At 43.6% G+C, this 20,679-nt stretch overlaps 1 protein-coding gene across 10 annotated transcripts in view; it reads left to right on the forward strand.

The window, feature by feature from the left end:
* Positions 1–20,679, forward strand: part of AGAP1 (ArfGAP with GTPase domain, ankyrin repeat and PH domain 1) — a 307,695-nt gene that overhangs the window by 131,480 nt on the left and 155,536 nt on the right. For 9 of the 10 annotated variants that reach the window (XM_015634034.3, XM_015634041.3, XM_015634033.3 and 6 more), the window contains 3 exons: positions 6,583–6,710; positions 13,106–13,261; positions 17,961–18,053. In XM_015634034.3, coding sequence (XP_015489520.1) covers positions 6,583–6,710; positions 13,106–13,261; positions 17,961–18,053 — 377 coding nt within the window. The remainder of the gene's footprint in view (positions 1–6,582; positions 6,711–13,105; positions 13,262–17,960; positions 18,054–20,679) is intronic. The other variant, XM_033515930.1, reaches the window with a different exon arrangement.

The raw sequence follows: 20,679 nt of genomic DNA on the forward strand, positions 1-20,679 counted from the left end.
AGCAAATGATTAAAGTGCAAAGGGGGGGCTTATGTGTTTTGGGAGATTTATGTGAAATGCTCTATGATGCTTCTGCTAGGGCAGGGAACTGCTTTTGTGACAGCTGGATGTGCATAAACCCACAAACCCAAAGGATTTTTAGCCTTTAGTGGCAGAGGAGATAGGAAGTTATCTGCTGCTGGATTTGTGGAGGGTGTTTTGGGAGCAGGATTTATTCCACCTGCACTGAAGCAGTGATGTTGGTAACACAAAGCTTAACTCCTTTTTCCAACTGTGTGCCTGAGAGGTGGATTTTGATGGCTCAGTGGGAAATGAGCTCATGGGCTGAGGTGATGTATTTAATCTTATTTAGGACCTTGGTGGTTTGTTTGGAGGGAGGTTTTTCTCTTAAGTGTAAGAACATTCTCTAGGTTGAGTTTGGTGAACAGCATAGATAAGCTGTACTTCAGAAGCAGTGGTGTGTTTATGCACCTTTTTTGGTGCTGCTGTAGTAAACCTGGTTGCTCTTTTCTGAGAATACTCAAGTCTTGAAGAAGAATATCTGTGAATATTTAATGTGAAAAAAGTGGTATCTGTTCAAATATTAGGTGACTATCACTTTTTTCTTGGCTATCCCAGCAGTCGTGGTCCTTGTTTAGAACCAGCTGTGCCCTGTCTGGTTCAGGTGTGTGATCCCACAATGTGGTTCTACCTCTGACTTGAGACTTTGAGTTGTCAGGTAACAATTTTGTGTCATTTTGGCAGTTGAAAAAAGGAAATAATTGATTATTCTGTGTTTTTAGTGAGATTTTCTTTAAGTTGAGTTAATAGAACTGTCTGGATGAGGCACAAGTTAAGTTGAATTTGCTTTAGTAAATGTGATTAGTTTATTTCTTTCTAGAGGGTTGGTTGCATCTGAGATGCACTGACATAACCAGCAAATTTCTATCACTTTGTGTCCTTTTCTGTGCTCTGTTAGTGAGCTCACTGCATGTGCATGGATCTTCAGAAAGCAGAAATGTTCTCTATGAAAGCAGTCACTTGGTAGTGTGTGCCCCAAAATGGGCTTTCCATGAAGCTGCTTCAAAATGGAAAGAGGAAATTATTCACCAAGGTGGTAAAATACTGAAGCATCTTGTATTTTCCTGTTACTTAAATCTATGTTTTGATGTGATTAAAAAGTGATTTTATCTTTTGGGTTAGAATTAAATACATACAACGATGTTATCCATAACAATGTTAAAGGGTAATTAACAACTCAGTTCCTTCCTTTATGGACATTTTACAAAACACATCAATTTGACAACGTTCTCATTGAATCTTTTCAGGTTAACTTTTTTCCTTGTTTCAACACTTTTTAACCTTTTGAAATTTAAAATCATAACTCTGTGTGGGATGTAACAGGATTTCTGACTTAATTTTGCCCTTGTAGAAAGGTCAGCAGAGCTCCATGATGAGTACTGGTGAGGTGAATTCTGGTTACAGAACATTTAAAGCAGTGAAGAAAACACAGGTTGATTTTTTTTGATTGCTTCAGATGCCAGATTGTTTCCAGTGGATTTATTGGCATATTTGCTTACCTAGCCTTGGAAGGCAGTGATTTGCATGGAAGTTGGGAACATGTGATGTGCAGTGTTAATTAGAGTTACCTGTGGAGGGGGGGGGAAAAAAAAAGTTGGCATTGATGAAAGGTATTTAATACCAAACCTGATTTACAGCTCTATTTTCATATCTTGTAAGACAAGGTTTAAGAAGCAAAGATTTGTTAACCAGGCACTTCATCCTCTAAAACTTCCTAATGCTTTTGGTGCCCTGCACTACAGATTTATATCTTTTTGATCAATTTGACTTTTCTTTTTTGGTCATTGAGGTTTCTCCCAGCAAGTTCCACCACAGGCTGTCTGAAAGGGCTTTGTGCTCAGTGCAGAGCAGGAACTCCTCTCCCCTGGTGTGACTTTACACTGGCACTGCTTCTTCAGGGTAAAGTAACTTCAGACATTTCTGGCTGCAAGTGGGCAGGAATTAGCTGGATAAATTGCCAATTCCAAACTCCAGCACTAGAATTGTCCAGCACTCGTTTCTCTATTATACCTGACACGTGGGATGTCATGCTCTCCTTTTAAACAGAGAAATATAAAGGTTGTTTAGCCTAGAAAATGGATTGAATTTAAAATAACAGGCACAATGGCCTTAATAGTGGCTACTTACGTTAATGTTTCCCATTTGGAAGCATTTGTGGTTAGGGCTTGCTCTGGTAGTTATTACTGCCTCTTCTGCAAAATGTAATTGTGGAATAAATTTACTTTTATTGAACCCTTACTTATCCTGTAAACATGGAATATTAAGCTAAAAGGCATCTGCTGTAAAAATGTAAGCTGCTATATATCTCAACAACTTCTACTTGTGTTTTTTAAGGTAAAAGCAAATACTTGCTCACACAAAACTCCCAATTTTGTATTGTTTTTTTCCCCCAAGTAGTTAAAAGAGGTATTTATTTAAACAAATGCTTATCCCAGCTGATGTTTTTCACTCAGCCATCAGCATTCCAACTTCAACTGAAATCCATTTTCTGTCTGTCCATCAGTGAGGGAAAATTTCCTGTATTCCCATCTTTTGCACAAGTGGCAGGTTTTAACTGAACCTGCTGTTTACTCGTTCTTGGACGTGCAGAGGAGATGAATGGTCTTACACAGGTTTTTATGAGAAACCAGTTTTGATTTAAATTAGTGGTAATTGGAGAAGAGTGTTTGCAGCTCCTAAAATATGCAACACCCCTGAACTGTGATCACTGAGAAGAGAAATGGCACCAGATGTTACAGATCTTGTATGCCTGGAGTCATCCCTTTTAATATATCCCAAGCTTTCCTTGGTGGAAGCAAAGAGCAGAGGAATGACTGTATCCCTGCCTTTTGGGAATGAAAAGTGATCTGACTGCTGATACCTTTGTGTGTTTTCCAGGACCCACCTTGGGAGCAGGGAGAGATCAGGTCTCAGCCTAGATGAGGTTTCCCTCAGCTCATCTCTTGGAGCTGCTACAGAGTATTGTCAGTTTTCTGATGTGGAGCTGGATGAGACTCCCACCTTGTGCCTTGAACTTCTCCTGGGGGATATTTTCCCCTCAGGTCTCTGCCTTTCTCATCCTTGTCCTTGGATGGATCTGCACTGATGAGGTTGAGCTGATGTGTGAGCAGTGCTTTGAACCAGGGCAAGACAGCTGTGTCAGCACAGCTCTTGTGGTGCCAGTGTTCCTAACAGGGGTGAGCTCCCAAACGGAGCACCAAGAGGGGTGGGTTTGTTCTGGAGGCACAGCTCTGCTCCTCCCACGAGGGAATTCAGTCCTCTGCTCACCACCCCCGAGAGGCTGAACGTGAGAGCTTTGCTTGGGAGCGATGAGCGCACGCTCCCTTTTTTCAGTCAGAAAACGTGGATTGCACGGAAATCCCGAGAGCTGGGACGTGGAAACATCCATGTGCAGCTCCAAGCTCTCCTGCTCAGGGCTCCCTGAAATCCAGGCCAGGGAGGGAGCGGGAGGTGCTGAGGAATGACTGGGTTTTGACTAACAAAAAGTAGCATTTGAGATGAAAGTGGCAGGGGGTGGGAAGGTTAATTTTGTTGTGGTGCGCTAGGTCAGGCATGGAAGAAGAGGCATTCAAGCCAAGAGCTTTCCCTCCCAACTTGGAGAGGGAATTTCACATGCTTCTAATTATCAATGCCTTCAAGCAGAATACAACTCCCAGTCATTCTGGCTCTTGGAATTAAATTTAAATGTATAAAAAATAAGTGTCAGTTCCCCTAGAAGAGCAAATATTTGCTAAATATCAGTTCTCCTCCTTTACAACTCTTAAGTATCCACGGCATATCCCTGTTTATTTGCAGAAGACTTCTTGACTTTGCACATAAATTTTGTTCAGTTTTTCATACTACTAATTACAATGAAATCTGTCTCAAATTGATGGCTTGAATATTTAAAAGTACAGACAATTAAATTGATTTTTAGAAGTAGTTGAAATGCTTCTCTCTCTGAATTATTTTTGATATCTGCCATAGATTTAAGTTGTATTCATCTGTTTTAGAGATATGTTTTAGAGAGTATTAAATTCAACTATTGTGTTCAGAAGCAGCACTGGAATGAGACAGAACCTGAAGGCTTGGGAAAAAAAAAATCTGCTTTCTCAAATGTTTTGTTCACTTTATAGGACATCATTGTTCTGATGGAGTGAGGAGCTAAGGAATTTGAGGTGAAGAATGGTCTATTTTGACCCCACCTGTGTCCAGTTTGGGGCCCCTGGTATAATGATGTGGAGATGCTCCAAGGGTGGAGCCCCTCTGCTCTGGAGCCAGGCTGGGGGAGCTGGGGGTGCTCACCTGGAGAAGGCTCCAGGGAGAGCTCAGAGCCCCTTCCAGGGCCTGAAGGGGTTCCTGAGAGGGACTTGGGACAAGGGATGGAGGAACAGAGTTTAGGGAATGGCTTCCCACTGCCAGAGGGCAGAGGGATGGGATATTGGGGAGGAATTGTTCCCTGGGAGGGTGGGCAGGCCCTGGCACAGGGTGCCCAGAGCAGCTGGGGCTGCCCCTGGATCCCTGGGAGTGTCCAAGGCTTGGAGCACCCTGGTGCTTTGCTCATGTTCAGGTCATGTGTTTGAGTTGCCATGTTCAGACTGCCTTGGGTTTCTTTCCTTGTTCCTTCCCCTTCCTTGCCCAGACTGTGCTGTGTGTGTCAATGTGATAACAACACCTCACATTGAAGAGGTAAATGTTTTCCTTGGTTAATTATCTCTCCCATGTGAGAGCCTGAGCTTTTGCAGACGAGGTAGTTTTCATTCATGTGTGGTTTTTGTTCAGTTTTGGTCTTAATTTAGGTCTTTACCACATATGATGAAGAGAAATCCATGTGCATGTGTTAAAATCTGACCTTTGGTTTGCTCTCTTCACTCGCTAATGTATTTTAAAATATTTTAATATATGGCTTCCCAGGCTCCAGATCAATAACCCAATGGGTCTGAAATGACAGAGTGCTACGATATTCCCCTTTAATTTAAACATGATTAGCTGATGAAGGTTATGATCAATATGCTAGGGGAAGATAAATTAATTGATATCATCCTTTCAGGATGATAAGAGGCCTATTGGAGGTGGGATGTAACTAATGAAGCTGCTTCTTCATATATATGAGCCATTCTTCATACAATGTATTCTCGCTAAATCATGGTTATGCCATCATTCATTTACATGAAAAACATAAGCCACAGACCAGTTTGTTATTAAAATTGCATTCATTTGAGAAGAAACCATGCTTACACTGTCCCTGCCTGTGCTGTAATGTAGTGAGGGAAAGTAATCTTGGAATTTACATGATTATCTTTTTGTGTTTTCCGAACGAGACACACTGGGTTCTGTTGGCTTAATCCCAGTGAGTTTATGGGGGACTTTTTAAGGAGATGCTAAAAATTGGCACTGGTTTTGGTGGAGGTGTTGCAAGTGACTGCAGACTCCTTGACACAAGTTTCATGAAGTAAACTGCATGCAAATATGCTAAATTTAGTTAGTGGCATTTTTGATTAGCCACTACACAAGTACCTGTTTCCAAAGACTGAAATTTTTATTAGTTTTAAATTTGTGACTCAAAAGGTTGCAAGAAATTTTATTTTTATGTATTTATGGCATAAAAAGAGCTCTTCCCAAAGGCTTTAGCTGAATTACCAGCATGAACTCAAGTTCCAGTGTGTGATGGGATGAATTTCTGAAATAGTTTGACTTGTTTAAATGGAAAAACTGTAGGAGAGATTTGGAAGTTGCTGCATTTCACATCAGTTCTGTTTGATCTTTTTCTTATTATGGGTCTGCCAGGCTGTGTATAGAGATGTTAATGGCTCTTATCCCTGTATCCATTAGATAAATGCTGCTTTTCCTTCCATGCTGAAGAAAATGTCTTAATAAATTGTAAAACAAATGATGCATTGTCCAGCTGTGTTGCTGCTGCTAAGGAATAAAAGCTAAAATTAGAAATAATGATTCTTTCCATAAAGAATTTTCCTGGGATGTGTGGTACCACAGTGCAGGTATTTATTTGATGTCAGGGAGCCTTTATCAGTACTAATCCAGTTATCTTTGGTGTGGGCTCCAAAGTGGATTGCCCTGGTGCAATGGCTGGTAAAAAAGGGAAATCCATCTTAATTCCTTGGCAGCAGAGACCAGGTATCTTCTGTCTGCCAGGAGAATATCCCAATGAAGAACAGAAAATGTTTGCTACTGTGAGCTTTGCTAGTGTGGTGTTACATGCACAGAGGGGTCTTGGTACAGAATTCCTGGTATTGCTTTTTGTAATTTTTTCCCCCAAGTCCTCTGGTGCTCACCTGGTGGAGTGAGACTTCTGGAGTCACATCCTCCATGTGGAGAACCTAGCTGGGGTCTGCCATGGAGCATCATGGAAAAACCAGCACTCTTTGTATTCCCTGTAATTGTAATACACTCAAGTTTTGGAGCAGGTTTGGTGGTGGAACCCCATCTCCCCGTTTGTGTGTTGTTCATTGTGTGTTTTCCTGTCATGCCCTGCTCTCCATGTGTGCTCTGCCTCACCTGCCTGGATGTTTTGTTTCCCTTCAGTTGCCCAGAAGATCGTTTCCACCAAGAAGAAACAGCAGCTCTCAATTGGACCCTGCAAATCTCTACCCAACTCTCCGAGCCACTCCTCCGTGTGTTCTGCCCAGGTTTCTGCCGTACATATCAGCCAGGTACAGATAAAATAAATGCTTGGAAAAGGAATTGATGAGCTGCTTTTCATCTCTGATGCGTTTTGTGCCATTTCAAGTGCTCTTTTTGCTGATCAAGAGGTAGTTGCTGTTTTTTTAATGCTGTCAATGATCTGTAGTTTGAAGTGACATTTGAATTTTTTTTTAGATTGGCTTGAGTTCAAGAAACAAAGTAGCAAAGCAGAATAATTTGTCTTTAGAGCCTGCTTGGGTTGATAAGCCTGCCTTGATCATTCTCATTGATACCCAGCAGCCTGCAGGCCTGAGCAGGCCAATCATTGCAGTCACAGGATTTGCTGTGCTGTGCTTTAACATCCCCTCGCTGTGTTTTTGCTGGTTACTGTCACTCAGCTGTGCTGAGCTGGTGTATTCCCAGCTTGGTTGGAGTGCTGGAATTTTACACTTGATGGTATTTTAAGAAATGTATGGTTAATACCAAAATTTTTTGACTTGTACAACTTTTACCCACAGGTGTTGCACGCTCTTCTGTGTTTCCCTGGCGATGCCCTTCCTCAGTGTCTTTGTTTTCTAGTGTCAACTGATAATCTCTGAGCATGTCCCCATTTGGGACATAAACATAAACATTGGGACGTTTGGGCTATAAACTGAATGATGTCAGACACCCACTGCCATTCTGGTGTGGTTTTCAGTCCAAACACAACAATAAGCAGCTTATTTTGCAGTCCTGAGCCACCCATGTGAGGATTTGTTCTGACTACAGACCTTTATCCCACACAGTTCCTGCTTTTTGGCAGAAGGGAGTTTTTCCCACTGAGTTATAACCCTAAAGATGCAATTGCCAGTTCAGTCCTAAAAGTTCTCTGCTGGGAGTTGCTTTGCTTCCAGCTGAGTCCTGATATGACCTTAGACTGTGACTGTGGGTTTTGCTGATGAACCCAAAGAGAATGCTGGGGTTCAGACCCCGCTTTCTAAAGCAGGTGCTGAGTGAGGTGTGTTGCTCTTCAGAAGAACCCTGGTGCCTTCTGGTGAAGTTACAACTTCTCACATGGGAGAGGTTCTCCCCTCTCCAGGTTTCCTCAGCTGCTCTGCCTGAGCAGTTCATGGCCACAGGCCCTTGGAGCTCGCCCTCTCTGAGGGCATTTAATGAACCTTTTTTTGATGAAGGACATCAAATATCTGGGTGCTCACCGATTTCCTACCCAAGTCTAGTTGGAAGGTCAACAGCAAACACCAAATTCTAAACCAGTACTATCACCTATGCAGCAAACTTCTTGCCAGTGATAAGAACTGTTTGGGAAAATTGAGGCAAGATAGCTTTTGTGGTAAGGCTCCCCCGATTCTGTTTCAATAAAAGTGAAATAATGTTCTCTACTGCCTTTGCCACGTGTCATAATTACCTAAAGGGGCAATTGCATCACCAGTCAAAGATGTCTCTCTTCTGAGACTGATGTCATGCCTAAAAGTAGAGGCCAGAAATCTGTTTCATGTCATATCTCCTTTGTGCTACACTTAAAGGCAGTATGACCTTGTTTAAGGGAAGGAAGCTGAATCCTTATCCCAGACTTAAAAGAACTTTGCAACTGCAATTCCAAGTTTAAGATGATCTGGGGCAAGATTTGCCATCTCTGATCTTGGCTGGAAGACTGGCTGGTGTCTTGCCCTTTGGAACATCTCTCTTGGTGTAATGATGTTTCTCTGAAGATTTCCTCCATGAATCAAACCCGTTATCGGTGCAGTGCCCTGCCACTTGCATTCTCCACAGGAGCAAAGGCCTTCAGAGGCAGTGGTTACATGCAGCACTTCAGATAAAGTCAGATATTGTTCTATCTCTGGTTGGATCATCCTGGGGATTGAACTCCTGCAAACTCTCCAGATGACTCTGCAGTCAAAAGCTTAGGCTTTAGAGAAAGAAAAGAAAGAATCGAGTGTCACCTTAACCAGGCTAGTCCTCATCATACCCCAGGGGGAATTCTAAGGCTCAGCACCATCCAGGGTGTCTGTGGTTTCAGTCTGCCAGGCTGGGCAGGGCTTGGAGCAGTCTGTTCTGGTGGAAGGTGTCCCTGCCCATGGCAGGGTGTTGGAATGGGTGTTGGGATCAGCATTAAGGTCCCTTCCAATCCAAACCATTGTGGGATTCTGTGAAAGACTCATCTGTGTGTTTGGGTGCTTCTCTCTCTATCCACATGTCCAGGAGTCCGAGGTGGTGAATGCCTCAGTAAGATTCCTTTACAGAAAATGCTCTCGGGAATATCTATAGTTACTCATTTCCAGAAGCCTGTTCCACACAGTAAGATACTTCCAGAGACAAAATCCCCTTGTCTTTGTAGTAGATGCAGCTTAATTTTCCTTCTGCCTTAGTTTTTAATGTGTATGCCAATCAAGGGGGATGTTTTCCTTGAAACCCTTGATACCCAGAGCCAACAACCCTTGGAAGTACTTTGGGTACCTCTGTTGGCTTTCAGGGCAGCACAGAATGCATGGAAAGAGTTTTATTCTCAGATCCAAGGATTACCATCCATGATGGACAGAACTGTTGTATACTCTGTCAACAAGAGGGATGGTGCAACATCACTTACATTCTGTCAGTGCATTCAGGTATTCCAGTCACAGCTCACTGTCTGGCTTTTTGGAACACTTCAAGAGGGACTCTGAGCTGTTTAGAGGGGAAGAGGTGTTGTGCAGTGGATTGGAGGCTTCTTATTGGCCACAGGGCATCTTAGAATAGGTTTTAATTTCCTTTTTACAGGTACAGACCAGTTGCTTCTATATCTGTGTGCTCTGCGTGTCTATCCCACTGTTCATTCCCTCATTCCCCAATCCCTTGATGATATTTGTAGGTGTGATATGCTTGTATACCATGCTAAGGCTAATTTCAAAGAAGAATGAGTTCCTTTTTCCCTCACAAAACCCCACAGAGGCATTCCTTTTCCCTAAATTCATCCTGGTGCTAGAGGAATTGTTTGTCCTTTACACCTGACACATCAGGAGGGCAATTTTAAGATATTAACTTAGAAGAATAGTGCCAATAAAAGCAGTTCCAAAGGGCTGTTTCCTCTGCCCAGCGCCTGGAGGTGGAGATCACCTGGTTCCCAAACCCATGAGGCTGCTCAGCTCCACCTTTGGTCCTCAGTGCCTGTGTGTGGGGGCTGGATAACCTGCTGAGGAGTTACCTGCAGCTGGGCCTGAGTTTGAGTTTGCCCTGCTTGTAAAAACAGCTGGAAAATCATTTGGCACAGCAGCTGTCAGTGCTGTTTGTGTCAAAGTCTCCAGGCCCCTCTCCAGACAAATTGATGTGCAGATTCCAGCCAGGAATCCCCAGAAGTGTGAGCTTAATTGTGAACTGTCGTTTTGAAGGTAAAGATGGAAAGATTGTTTTACCAGGGACTATAATTCCTTGAAATCTGCAGTCTGCATATGTTTTTACACTGGCTGGCTTCCCTGAAATTCAGCTGTTACATTCTGCTGCAAGAGGAGGTTGAAAATGGCACCATGTGTCCATGTCTTCATGCATTCCTCTATGGCAGAGGGACCTGACACACCCTTTGGTGAAGAAATTTTCCTTGAAATACAATCTAAATCTCCTCTGGCGCAACTTGAGGCCGTTCCCTCTCCTCCTGCCTCCATTCCCTGGGAGCAGAGCCCGATCCCCCCGGCTGTCCCCTCCTGTCAGGGAGTTGTGCAGAGCCAGAAATTCCCCCTGAGCCTCCTTTTCTCCAGGCTGAGCCCCTTTCCCAGCTCCCTCAGCCTCTCCTGGGGCTCCAACCCCTTCCCAGCTCTGTTCCCTTCCCTGGACACGCTGCAGCCCCTCGGTGTCCATCCATGTGGACTGCAGTGCCAAGAGTTGTGTTTCCTGGTCAGCAATGTCATTCTCCAAAGATATCCAAAGATATTATTCCTGGGAAGGGTGTGGAGTTTAACATCCAGTACAAAGCTGCAGCTCAGGTGTGGCTGCCACACAAGCTCATTCCTTACTACCTGTGGCAAATCTGCAGTGATGCATTATTTACATTTGCACAATGCCTCCAGACAGTTTTTACTGCAGCACAATTGTCCAAAAACATAAACTATGAAAGTGTGCTCAGCTTGGTCATCCATTGTTTCATTGTATGTGTGACCTGATTATGGATAAGCTTTTTGGAAATTTTTTGGAATATCAAAACCAAAAGAAGAGTGGTGATTTATTTAATGCCAGATGTATCACAATCCTTTTGTGTTTGCAGGGTTGTTTCTAAGTAACGTAATACTCATCTAGAAGAAGCATTTTAGATACCTCCCTGTGAGGATGCTGAGGCCCTGCACAGGTGCCCAGAGAAGTTTTGGCTGCCCTTGGATCCCTGGAAGTGTCCAAGGCCAGGCTGGACAGGGCTTGGGGCAGTGTGGAAGATGTCCCTGCCCATGGCAAGGAGTTGGAATTAGATGATCCTTGGGGTCCCTTCCAGCCCCAACCATTCCATGGTTTCCAAGTGTTTGTCTGTTGTGTTTTTCATTGTTCCAGTCAGTGGCTTATTCTGAAATGACCTCAGAGTTTTATTTACAAAGTTGGAAATCCACTGGGCTTGGTGTGTGAGAAGAGAAACATTGCCTGCAGGACTTCTCTTGTAGAAACTCTCTGTGTGTCTTTGGGGAATAGTATATCCAGCAGGGTTGTGTTTTCCCTTAGGAGCTACTCATTCCCAGAAAATAAATCACTTGGAAATTCAGGAGACAGCTGCAAAAAGTGTAAAATGATGAAGGATTTAAAAGGTAAAATTTTAGGGACTCCTTCATGTTCTCCATTTGGGAAGTAGGCTCTTAGGGTATAAATCTATTCATTTCAGTTAAGAAAAAAAAAAAAAAAGGATTTCCTTGCCACCTTTCTCATCTCCAACACATCCAGTGGTTTGGGAACAAGCTGCTACAGAGACAGGAAAAGCAAAAGTGAGGTAATTAATTAAAATTCTTCCCAGCTTGTCCTGCTCATCTGTCCAGTGTTACCATGAACACTAAAAATGTTCATTTCAGTTACGTTATTTCATCTCCTATGTTTTGTACACATCTCCCAGTTCTGCTGCTATTTCCTCTGGCTTTTGAGAAGGTTGTAGGGAATCTCTCTCTGGCCCCACTGTTGCTTTCAGTGCCTTCACCTCTGCTTCCTGCTTTGGAAAAGCTGCAAGAATCAGAAGAGAACTTGGAAGATGGAGAAACTTCAGCTGGGGGTGTAAGGGATTGTCGTCTCCTTTTTCATCCTGACTGGTTGCAGCTTGAGATCTTGATCCCCAAGGAGCATGGGGGAAGTCCCATCAGGCATCTTTCTCCTCAGGAATTCTGGAAACACCCTCTTACCACCTTTCCTCACTTCCTCTAGGAGACTTGGCTGCTTTAAATATGGCCTTTCCCCCTTCCTTCTCCGTGCATCCCAATTGTTCCTTTTCCCCAAAAAATTACATGTGAGTTGTTGCCCAGCCCCTTCATCCACTGCTGTTCCTCTGCTGAGTTTTCCATCCACAGTTGGCAGAATTTTCCCTGTTGTCCTGCCCCAGTCCCCCATCTAACACATAGAGCATCTCCTCCTTTAAAGGTGTTTTTAGTACTTATGTCATGTGCAATAAGTCCTTTTAAAGAAAAAATAAGATGTTTTCTTAATCACCTTTTGGTCCTTTCCATTCTGTCTGGTTTCCTCGCCTCCCTATTTTTAGGAATTTGTTACTTCTGTTCATTTATTGTTTTATAGCCTCAGTGCTTTATTTCTTTCAGGACTAGGATGTAACATCACAGTTCTGGCTGCCTTGAATAAATTAGAATATCTTATTTACAAGTTTTGTATCTTTGCACCAGCAGCTTCAGCAAATCCTGTGCAGGAGTTGGTCTCAATTATCCTTGTGGGTCCCTCGCAGTTCAGGAGATTCTGTGATGCTTGGAATATGTTGGGCTTTATCCAGCCCTGTAGTAGCCTTTTGGCAGCCCTGAATTATTTTCATTTTCTTGATCAGCTCTCAGTGATCTAGTGTCTCCAGAGTAGGTTTTATTTCAGCTGTGCAGGTCCATGCACTGGGTATTTTCTCTTAGAATTTAGTTCAGTAGAAATCCAGCTTTGGAAGGTTTCCCCCAGTGTTTTGCTTACTCATACACTAGAAAACAAATGAAACTATTGATACCCAGTCAAGGTTATACTGTGTAGAATGAAAATGTGCCTGCTGTATATATAAACAGAGCTATCTAAGTATTCAAAAAATAATGGCAGGGGAGATGTTTAAAGGCTTGGAATAGAAATGTGTGGAAAAGTGGCATTAGGGCAGCTCTGCTGAGCCCCTGAGCCCTGGCTGCACTTCTGCATAAATTTGGAGTAAAACAGGAGTAAATAAGATAAGACATAGCTGTGGATTGTCATTTCTTGAAAGCAGTGTACCACTGTTTAAAACTCCCTTTAATCCTTGCAGACCAGTAATGGAGGAGGGAGTTTAAGTGATTATTCCTCCTCTGTCCCATCAACTCCAAGCACCAGCCAGAAGGAGCTGCGGATTGATGTTCCTCCCACTGCCAACACACCAACTCCTGTCCGTAAACAGTCCAAGCGCCGATCCAACCTCTTCACGGTGAGTGAGCCAGGGGCCCTGTGCTGCTGTGCTGGGTGTGCTGTGCTGTGGGGACAGCCTGAGCCTCAGCCCTCTGCAGCTGGGCTGCTCTGATCCACACTGCAGCACTCAGATGGATCTGTGGGCTTCAAACAAAAACATCCTGCAGTTATCATTCCGTGCTTCTGTCTGAGACTTAACAGCAGCACTTTCCCTAGGAAAACAGGCTGAGACTTGAGGTTGATCAGCCTGGAGAAGAGAAGGCTCCAGGGAAACCTCAGAGCCCTTTACAGTGCTCCAGGAGAGCTGGAGAGCGACTTGGGACAAGGGCCTGGAGTGATGGGACCTCCCCTGACAGGGCAGGGTTAGATATTGGGAAGGAATTCCTCAGTGTGAGGGTGGCACAGGGTGCCCAGAGCAGCTGTGGTTGCCCCTGGATCGCTGGAAGTGTCCAAGGCCAGACTGGACAGGGCTTGGAGCAGCCTGGGACAGTGGAAGGTGTCCCTGCCATTGCAGGGCTGGGACTTCATGGGCTTTAAGCTCCTTCCAAAACCAAACTATTCCATAACTACCCCGTGCTACTTTTATTACTGTACAGAATTAGATCACTTTTCTCCAGGGTTAAAAAAGATAATGGAGATTAAAGTAACTTTTTTTCTTTCCAAACCACCTGTTTTTGCTTCACCAAAAAACCCAGAAATCAAACAAAAAAAATCAAATAGAAAGCTGCCTGGTGCAATATGACAGGTCTTTGTTATACAGTAGTAGTTTGGGAGATGCTGGTGAAGCCCTGAGTGAAGGTTTCCTTGGTTTAAGCTCTCTTGCTGAAAGCTTTGGGATCATGTTGCAGGTGTAATTGTGGTTTTAAGTGCTTTTTTGGCAGTTCACACACATTGTAGCAAACACAGAATCCCTCTGGGCTCTCGTGTAACTGCCCTGGGAGCTGCAGCCTCATGTTAGTTGTGTTTAGGAACCCCCACAACTTCCCTGTCAACATGGAGAATTTATATATTTTATTCCAGAGGTGATGTCATGCTCACTTCCTACATACAAACCCAATAAAACCATTTCCTCATAATCTGAGGGAAATCTGAGCTCTCCACCTTCAGCAACTGGAAAGTTTTGTCACCGTTTTGGAGTGACAGCACAGAGCCCCAAGGATCCTGTGTGCATCCCAACAGAGGTATTTTGATTTAAACCCAGATCTCCCACTCCTGTAAAGGAGAGGAGATCACACATTTGTGTTTGGGTGCAGGTGTGTAGGTGGAAAACAATAAAATGAGTGGCCTGGGAAGAATTGCCCCAGCTTTAACGCTGATATTTGATAACATTTGTGCTGATTTCTTCCCATTGGTGGGAATAATCTGGGGTTTGGTGGGAGAATTCCAGAGTTCCCAACCCCACTAGATGTCAGTGTCAGCCCAGAAACCACCAGCAGTCAGAGCTCTGGAAGCAGAGCTGAGCATCCCTGAAAACATCGCTGAGCATCCATGTCCGGGCTGAGGGATGTGTGAGGTGCTGCCAGGGCTCTGGAGGTGGTGCTGGCATTTGGGGAATTGGGGATGTTTCAGTTTGGAGCAGCTGAAAATTTGAGAAAGGGAGGAGAGAAAACAGACCCATCTACAGTCACAGGAAAGGTTTGGGGAGAATGTTAAGTCAGCTGTAAGCAAACAGACTAAAGCTCTGCTTTGGGATAATGAGTGAGAACTGTATTTGCTATATGAGAGGGTGTTGATAGTTGACTTAATATCTGATAACTGGGAAAAATAATAATAATTTGCCTTTGCAGAATTAGTTGTGTCTTTTAAGGTGGGTATAGTGAGATTGTTTAATGAGTTGCCCTGTAATCTATGTTCTGAAGTACTTAACACCTTCTCTGCTGTAACCCAGCTTTTGTGCCAAGTTATAACCTGGAATTGTTTAATTGAATAAATAGATAATCAGTATTTTCTGTGTAGTTATGAACAGAAGGTGTAATTAAAATATTTTATCGTTTAGCTCTGGGTTTATTGCTTTGTTTCTCTTCCCAGTCCCTTATGAATTTATCTCTTACAGAATCAGATATATTCTTTTTAATAATTACAAATTACCCCCTGTTATCTAGCACAGGTAATCTGTTTAGTGATCTTTAGATCTTCTATTTCTGGAAGAGGACTGGACTAAGTAGAAAATATTTGATTCTTTTTCATTACAGTTTTGAGTTGGAATAGGGTTGAGAATTTTAAACATGTTCAGTGCTTTAAATGCAGCATCTCGTCTTTCTGACGTTGAGTATTAATGTTTGTTGTAAAGCTGTTGTTGCAGCAGCTGATTTTCCCCTTAAGTGATAAGATAGATGAAATATTAGAAGAGTTAATATCCTTTGTTTTGGACAGTGTGATAACTGGGATCACCAAATAATTTTGTATAAGCAGGTGAGGATTTCAAATGCACTTACGAGGTTCACTGAGGAAGAAGCTGATTTCTAACCATGTCTGGTCCCACAATGGGTGAGGGAATTTCTGGCGTAGAAAGGTGCATCACCTTTCCCACATTCAGTGTTACCTGTCATAAATATTTACAGGATTCCTAGAGAGTTTTTCAAACTTAAAATGACCTCTCTGTCTCAGTATCTACTGTTAGAGATGAATATTTTACTTTTGGGGTACTCTGCACTGCTGATCTGGGTCTGGTTGTGCCCGAACTCACGTGTGACGTCTTAGGTCAGGTTTTATGTGGGTTAACTCTGTGAGTGACTTCCAGTGCAAAGGGGAAATCACTTCAGTGGTATTCCTGCAGGTGTTTTAATTTTTCCAGACTTCTTCTGGTTTGCTGGCACCAAGTTTTAAATAGAACCATTTATTGTGTAGATGTGTCATCAGAAAAAGTCCTGGGAAATGTTGCTCCAGCATGGTTTGGAATGGATTTTTTTTTTTGCTAGGATAGAAGACATATTGTGTGTGTCATAGGTACAAAAGCATAAAAGATCAGATCTCTGTTTCACTGCACAATTTATCTTTATAAATAGCAGAGCATGCAAGGTTCTCCCCTGGAAAGTGTTAGGGATTCTGTGATTATGAGCAGCTAGAAAGGAATTTGCTTAACAGAAATCCCTACTTTTCTGTACTTCAGGCATTTACCAGTGTTTTGCACGTAGGTATTTCCCTTCCACGTGCAGCGTGTGATTTCCAGCTGCAGTAACTTTTAGGGAATGGTAATGATTTAAAACCAGAAGTGAAAAACAGCATGTAGATATTCAGCCTGCATTTCAGAGGCAGGGTCCTTTCTGTAGAAAAAGTCAGATAAAAAAGAAACATTCAAGTTGACAACTCCCCTCCCAAGGATTTGGGCACCTTCACTGAGTTTCTTTACAATGTCACTTACGGGCGCTTTGCGCCATTGAAGCTTTGTTTTGCCTTGTATTCTTGGGAAGTGGCACTTTCAGAGGCAGAAATCTGTCTTGAAGGACAAGGAACAATAGTTATCCTGCACACTGGATTTCATCCCTCCCACTTGTTTTGCTTGCTTTCATTTGTTCTTTGTGTAATTCCCCGGCACGTCATTCCATTGCCCCAAACCATAGTAACTGGTGGTAGGAGCCCGTTCCCGGCGGAGCGGGGCCGGCAGCGCGGGATCCCCGCTGGGCAAATGTGTCGCTCGGAATGCTCCTCGCTGCCTTCCCTCCCTCCTCTCACACCCAGAGGCAGCTGCTCCGGGGGTTTATTCTTCCTTCCACCCCTTTGTGGGACAGGGGAAGCAGCACTAGCGATCCAGGATCCCAGTTATCCTCCCGATTTCGGTGTCTCTCTGCACTGGAAACGCGGAGCCGGTTTTCATTAGCTCCCCATGGCGGTGCCGGACACCACAAACGGGCTCCTTCCATACATCAGCGCCGAGTTGAAAAGCACACGAAAATGTTTTCCCATTTCTGATACCGTGTGAGTAATGTTCCCATTGGAAAGTAATGGAGTGAAGTTGTCACTTGTCAGCACAGTTATTAAGGAGGATGACTCTCAGGTCTTCTTTTTGTAATAAAATAAATCTGTCAAAATCACCGCACCCGTGCGTTCTGTCGCAATAACGGGCTGCGATCTGAATAACTTTTTCAAATTCCCATATAACTTGATAAAGTCGTGAAGGGAGCACTGTGACCTTACTCCTGCAGCAGTTCCAGCCTTGGAGAAAGCCAGGAGAAAGCAGTTCAGGTTTTAAACATCAGTAAAATTCTCCTCATGCTAATTTTTCCAGTCCCCGGCTTTTCTTGCGGTTCCAACTTTCTAACCATCCCGAAGCAGAAAAGTAATAATAAGTTGAAGTCCATATGGTCAAACCCAGCATTATAAAATCACATTTCTAAATAGTTGGTGACATTTCTAAGAACCACACGGCTGTGAATTAAATGTATGCATGGGTATATGAAATTTTTTTAATGAGGAGATGGCACCTTCATTCGCCTTTGGAGGCACCATTGGAAACTTCAGAAACGTGTCCTGTGATGTTGTGGCTCTTCAGACAGGGAAGCTGTAACTCTTTAAACCCAAATGCATTTCAAACTGGGTGGTGGATGGGAAATTTATTCAGGTTTTAGGATGGTTGTGTACTCGTGTATATCCAATTTTGAGCCTCTATTTACCTGCCAGATTATTTTTTAATTGCCCCGAAAGGAAAAAAAAAAAAAGGCAAATGAAAGCATCCTCTGCGTCCATTTAATGAAGCACAAACTTTTCTTTTCGCTCTGCAGTCTCGGAAAGGGAGTGACCCAGACAAAGAGAAGAAGGTCCTGGAGAGCAGAACAGACAGCATTGGAAGCGGCCGAGCAATCCCAATTAAACAGGTAATGCCGAAATAGTTGCATTTTTTTTCCCTTGCCTGCTTTCCATAGTTGGGAGACACACCTCGGGTCCGCGGCACGGCGGTGGCGGGGCCGCGCCGAGCGGCGTTTGATGTGCGCCCGTGATGAATGTGGAAGTCACTCACTTGACATCAATTAGGAGAGGTTCCTATGTGTATTAAAATAGGATCATTAGAATAAGAAGAGGGAAAATGTGACAACAGGCCTAATGAAGTGCAGTCTGCCGGCCTGCATATGGAGCGGGTTTCTAGGCTGTGCTGGCTTCAAAGCTGCCTTTGTAGAGGGGGCTTTGATTGGGCCGAGTGCTGCCAGGCGCAGGGTAAATCAGATCGCTCGACAAGAGCCCCTTGTGATCGCAGGAATAGCCTGATGTGGCCCTAATTTGCTACCACAGACGGACATCTGAACACAGTTTCAGGCTGCTCCGTAACAACGAGGCAATTAGTTGTGATAATCATGGCCGGTGTGTCAGCTGCGCGCTCTTGTTTGTAATTTGCTAATGAAGGGATTGTAACTTTGATTAGGTTCAGTTTCATTTAGACCTTATTATATAAGAGAACGTTTACAGCTGTAATGTGTGGCCTTAATTAAACTTTCTCATTACACAACAGGACTTGAAGCCGAGGATTTGTTTTGGTCTGTTTTTACTAGCCTAGATGCACTTTCATTAGCCTGGAAACTCGATGCTAAATTGTAGCTGGGAACACTCCTTTGAAAGGCAGAAGCGGTGCCAGTGTTGGATGGGAAGTATTTGGGGAATGAGATGATTTACTTTCTCAAATGAAATGGCACTGAAGCCATGTGGTTGAGCTCTCCACCTTCCCATGGAATGCTTCTCACACAGTTCCTGGGTTAGTGTTCACAAGTGTTTACTCATGTGTGAGAGTTGCCTTGCTAGAGATAAGCTCCCTTTCTTTCCCACTTATTTTCTTCCCACACGTTTCCCTCCAGTTGTTTTGGTGCCTTCCCTGCCCTCCAGAGGCTCACTTGCCTCTCCTAAACTTCAGTCCATGCCTTATCCTGCCAGTAGCAGGATGGCCATCCATCAGTAGCCCTGGATGTCCTGTCTGGAGTTGGGTTTATGTATTTTGGGTGTTTTGTGGTTTTCTTCTCTTTCTGGATGCGAGGAGGAGTTGATTTTGTACCCTTAACTATCAGCTGTGATTTTTCTTCCTAAAGTCATTCTAAAAGACCTTTTGGGACCATCAGGCAGCAAAAATGCTGTCGTGTGTGAATCTTTAGTAGGCAAATTTTAATCAAGCACGCTGCAATCCAGAAGAGCAGTTTGAAAGCAGAGGAGCTCAGTATTTGGCTCTGCATTCGGGAGGAGATTCCAGGCATTTAAAGCAAGCTACAATTTTATTTTCCTACAGCTTTTGTATGGTACAGGATGAGTTAGACCAGCTGCAATCCTTTTGGGTAATGCTAATTAAACAAAAGTGCATCTGAGAATGTAAAACTGAGGAATAGATGTGCCAGTATTTATTCCAGGCATATATACTGTTCTTTCCTAAAATGCTGTTGTATGGAATTAATTTGATTAAAACAACACTCACAGGAAGAGTGCTGTAAGATAAACACTAAGTGTGTGCCACAGTGTGTTGTAAAGGAATATCCCTTAAAATATCTGGAATTTCAGTATGGAAAAATTCTCCTTGCAGTCCTGCTTGTATTCCAAATATGACCAATCTTTTGGGAATGTGTCCTTCTTGTTACTAATCCCAATTATGATAATTTCATTTTGTCATGTACAGGCCATTACCCACAAATCCTTGATGTGCATCCTCAGCAGATCCATCCCGTGCTTTGGGGATGGGAGGTTGGGAGGGTTTTGCAGTGCTGTAGGGTGGCTGCTCCCAGTGGGATTTCATATCACACTCAGATGTCAGGAGGGGAGGGGTTTGGGGGTCTGGTCAGTCGAGGTTGGCTCCAGGTTCAGTTGCTGGGGGACTCGACAGGTGCCACATCATTGGACCTGTCTCTGAGGCAACAGAAATTCCTGCTAGGAAAGTTGGTATCTTTTATTTCGTGCTTTAACTGGGAATAAGACAGAGGGATGTGGAAGGGAACTTCTCAATTTGGTGCTGCTGTTCCTCTTAAGATGAGAAACCCCTTCCATCATGATGTTTTCTATGGCAAATGGAGTCACTGAGACATTTAAGGTTGGAAAAGCTCTCTAAGATCACCAAGTCCTGCGTTGAAACAAGCACTGCCAAAGCCACCACTCGCCCATGTCCTCATCCTCAAGCACCACATCCTCTCCTGGATTTTGGATCCCTCCAGGGATGGGGACACCACCACTGTCCTGGGAACCTTTGCCAGTGCCTGACCAGCCTTTCTGTGAAGAAATTTTTCTTAATATCCAACCTGAACCTTCCCTGGTGCAACTTGAGGCTGTTTCTTCTTGTTCTGTCTCTCGTTGCTTGGGATATTTGGGAAAAGAAATCCGATTTCAGGCTGCAGCATTCCCAGGACTGATATGGGGATATAAAACTAAACAACAACAAAATCCCCAAACAAACAACAAAACCAAACCCTACAACACCCCACAAACAAAAGCTAAAACCTCCAGCCAAAACAAGTTCCTTGGTGGCTGGAAATGTTCGGG

The sequence above is a fragment of the Parus major genome, chromosome 7 (assembly GCF_001522545.3).
Source record: "Parus major isolate Abel chromosome 7, Parus_major1.1, whole genome shotgun sequence".
NCBI classification, from domain to species: domain Eukaryota; kingdom Metazoa; phylum Chordata; class Aves; order Passeriformes; family Paridae; genus Parus; species Parus major.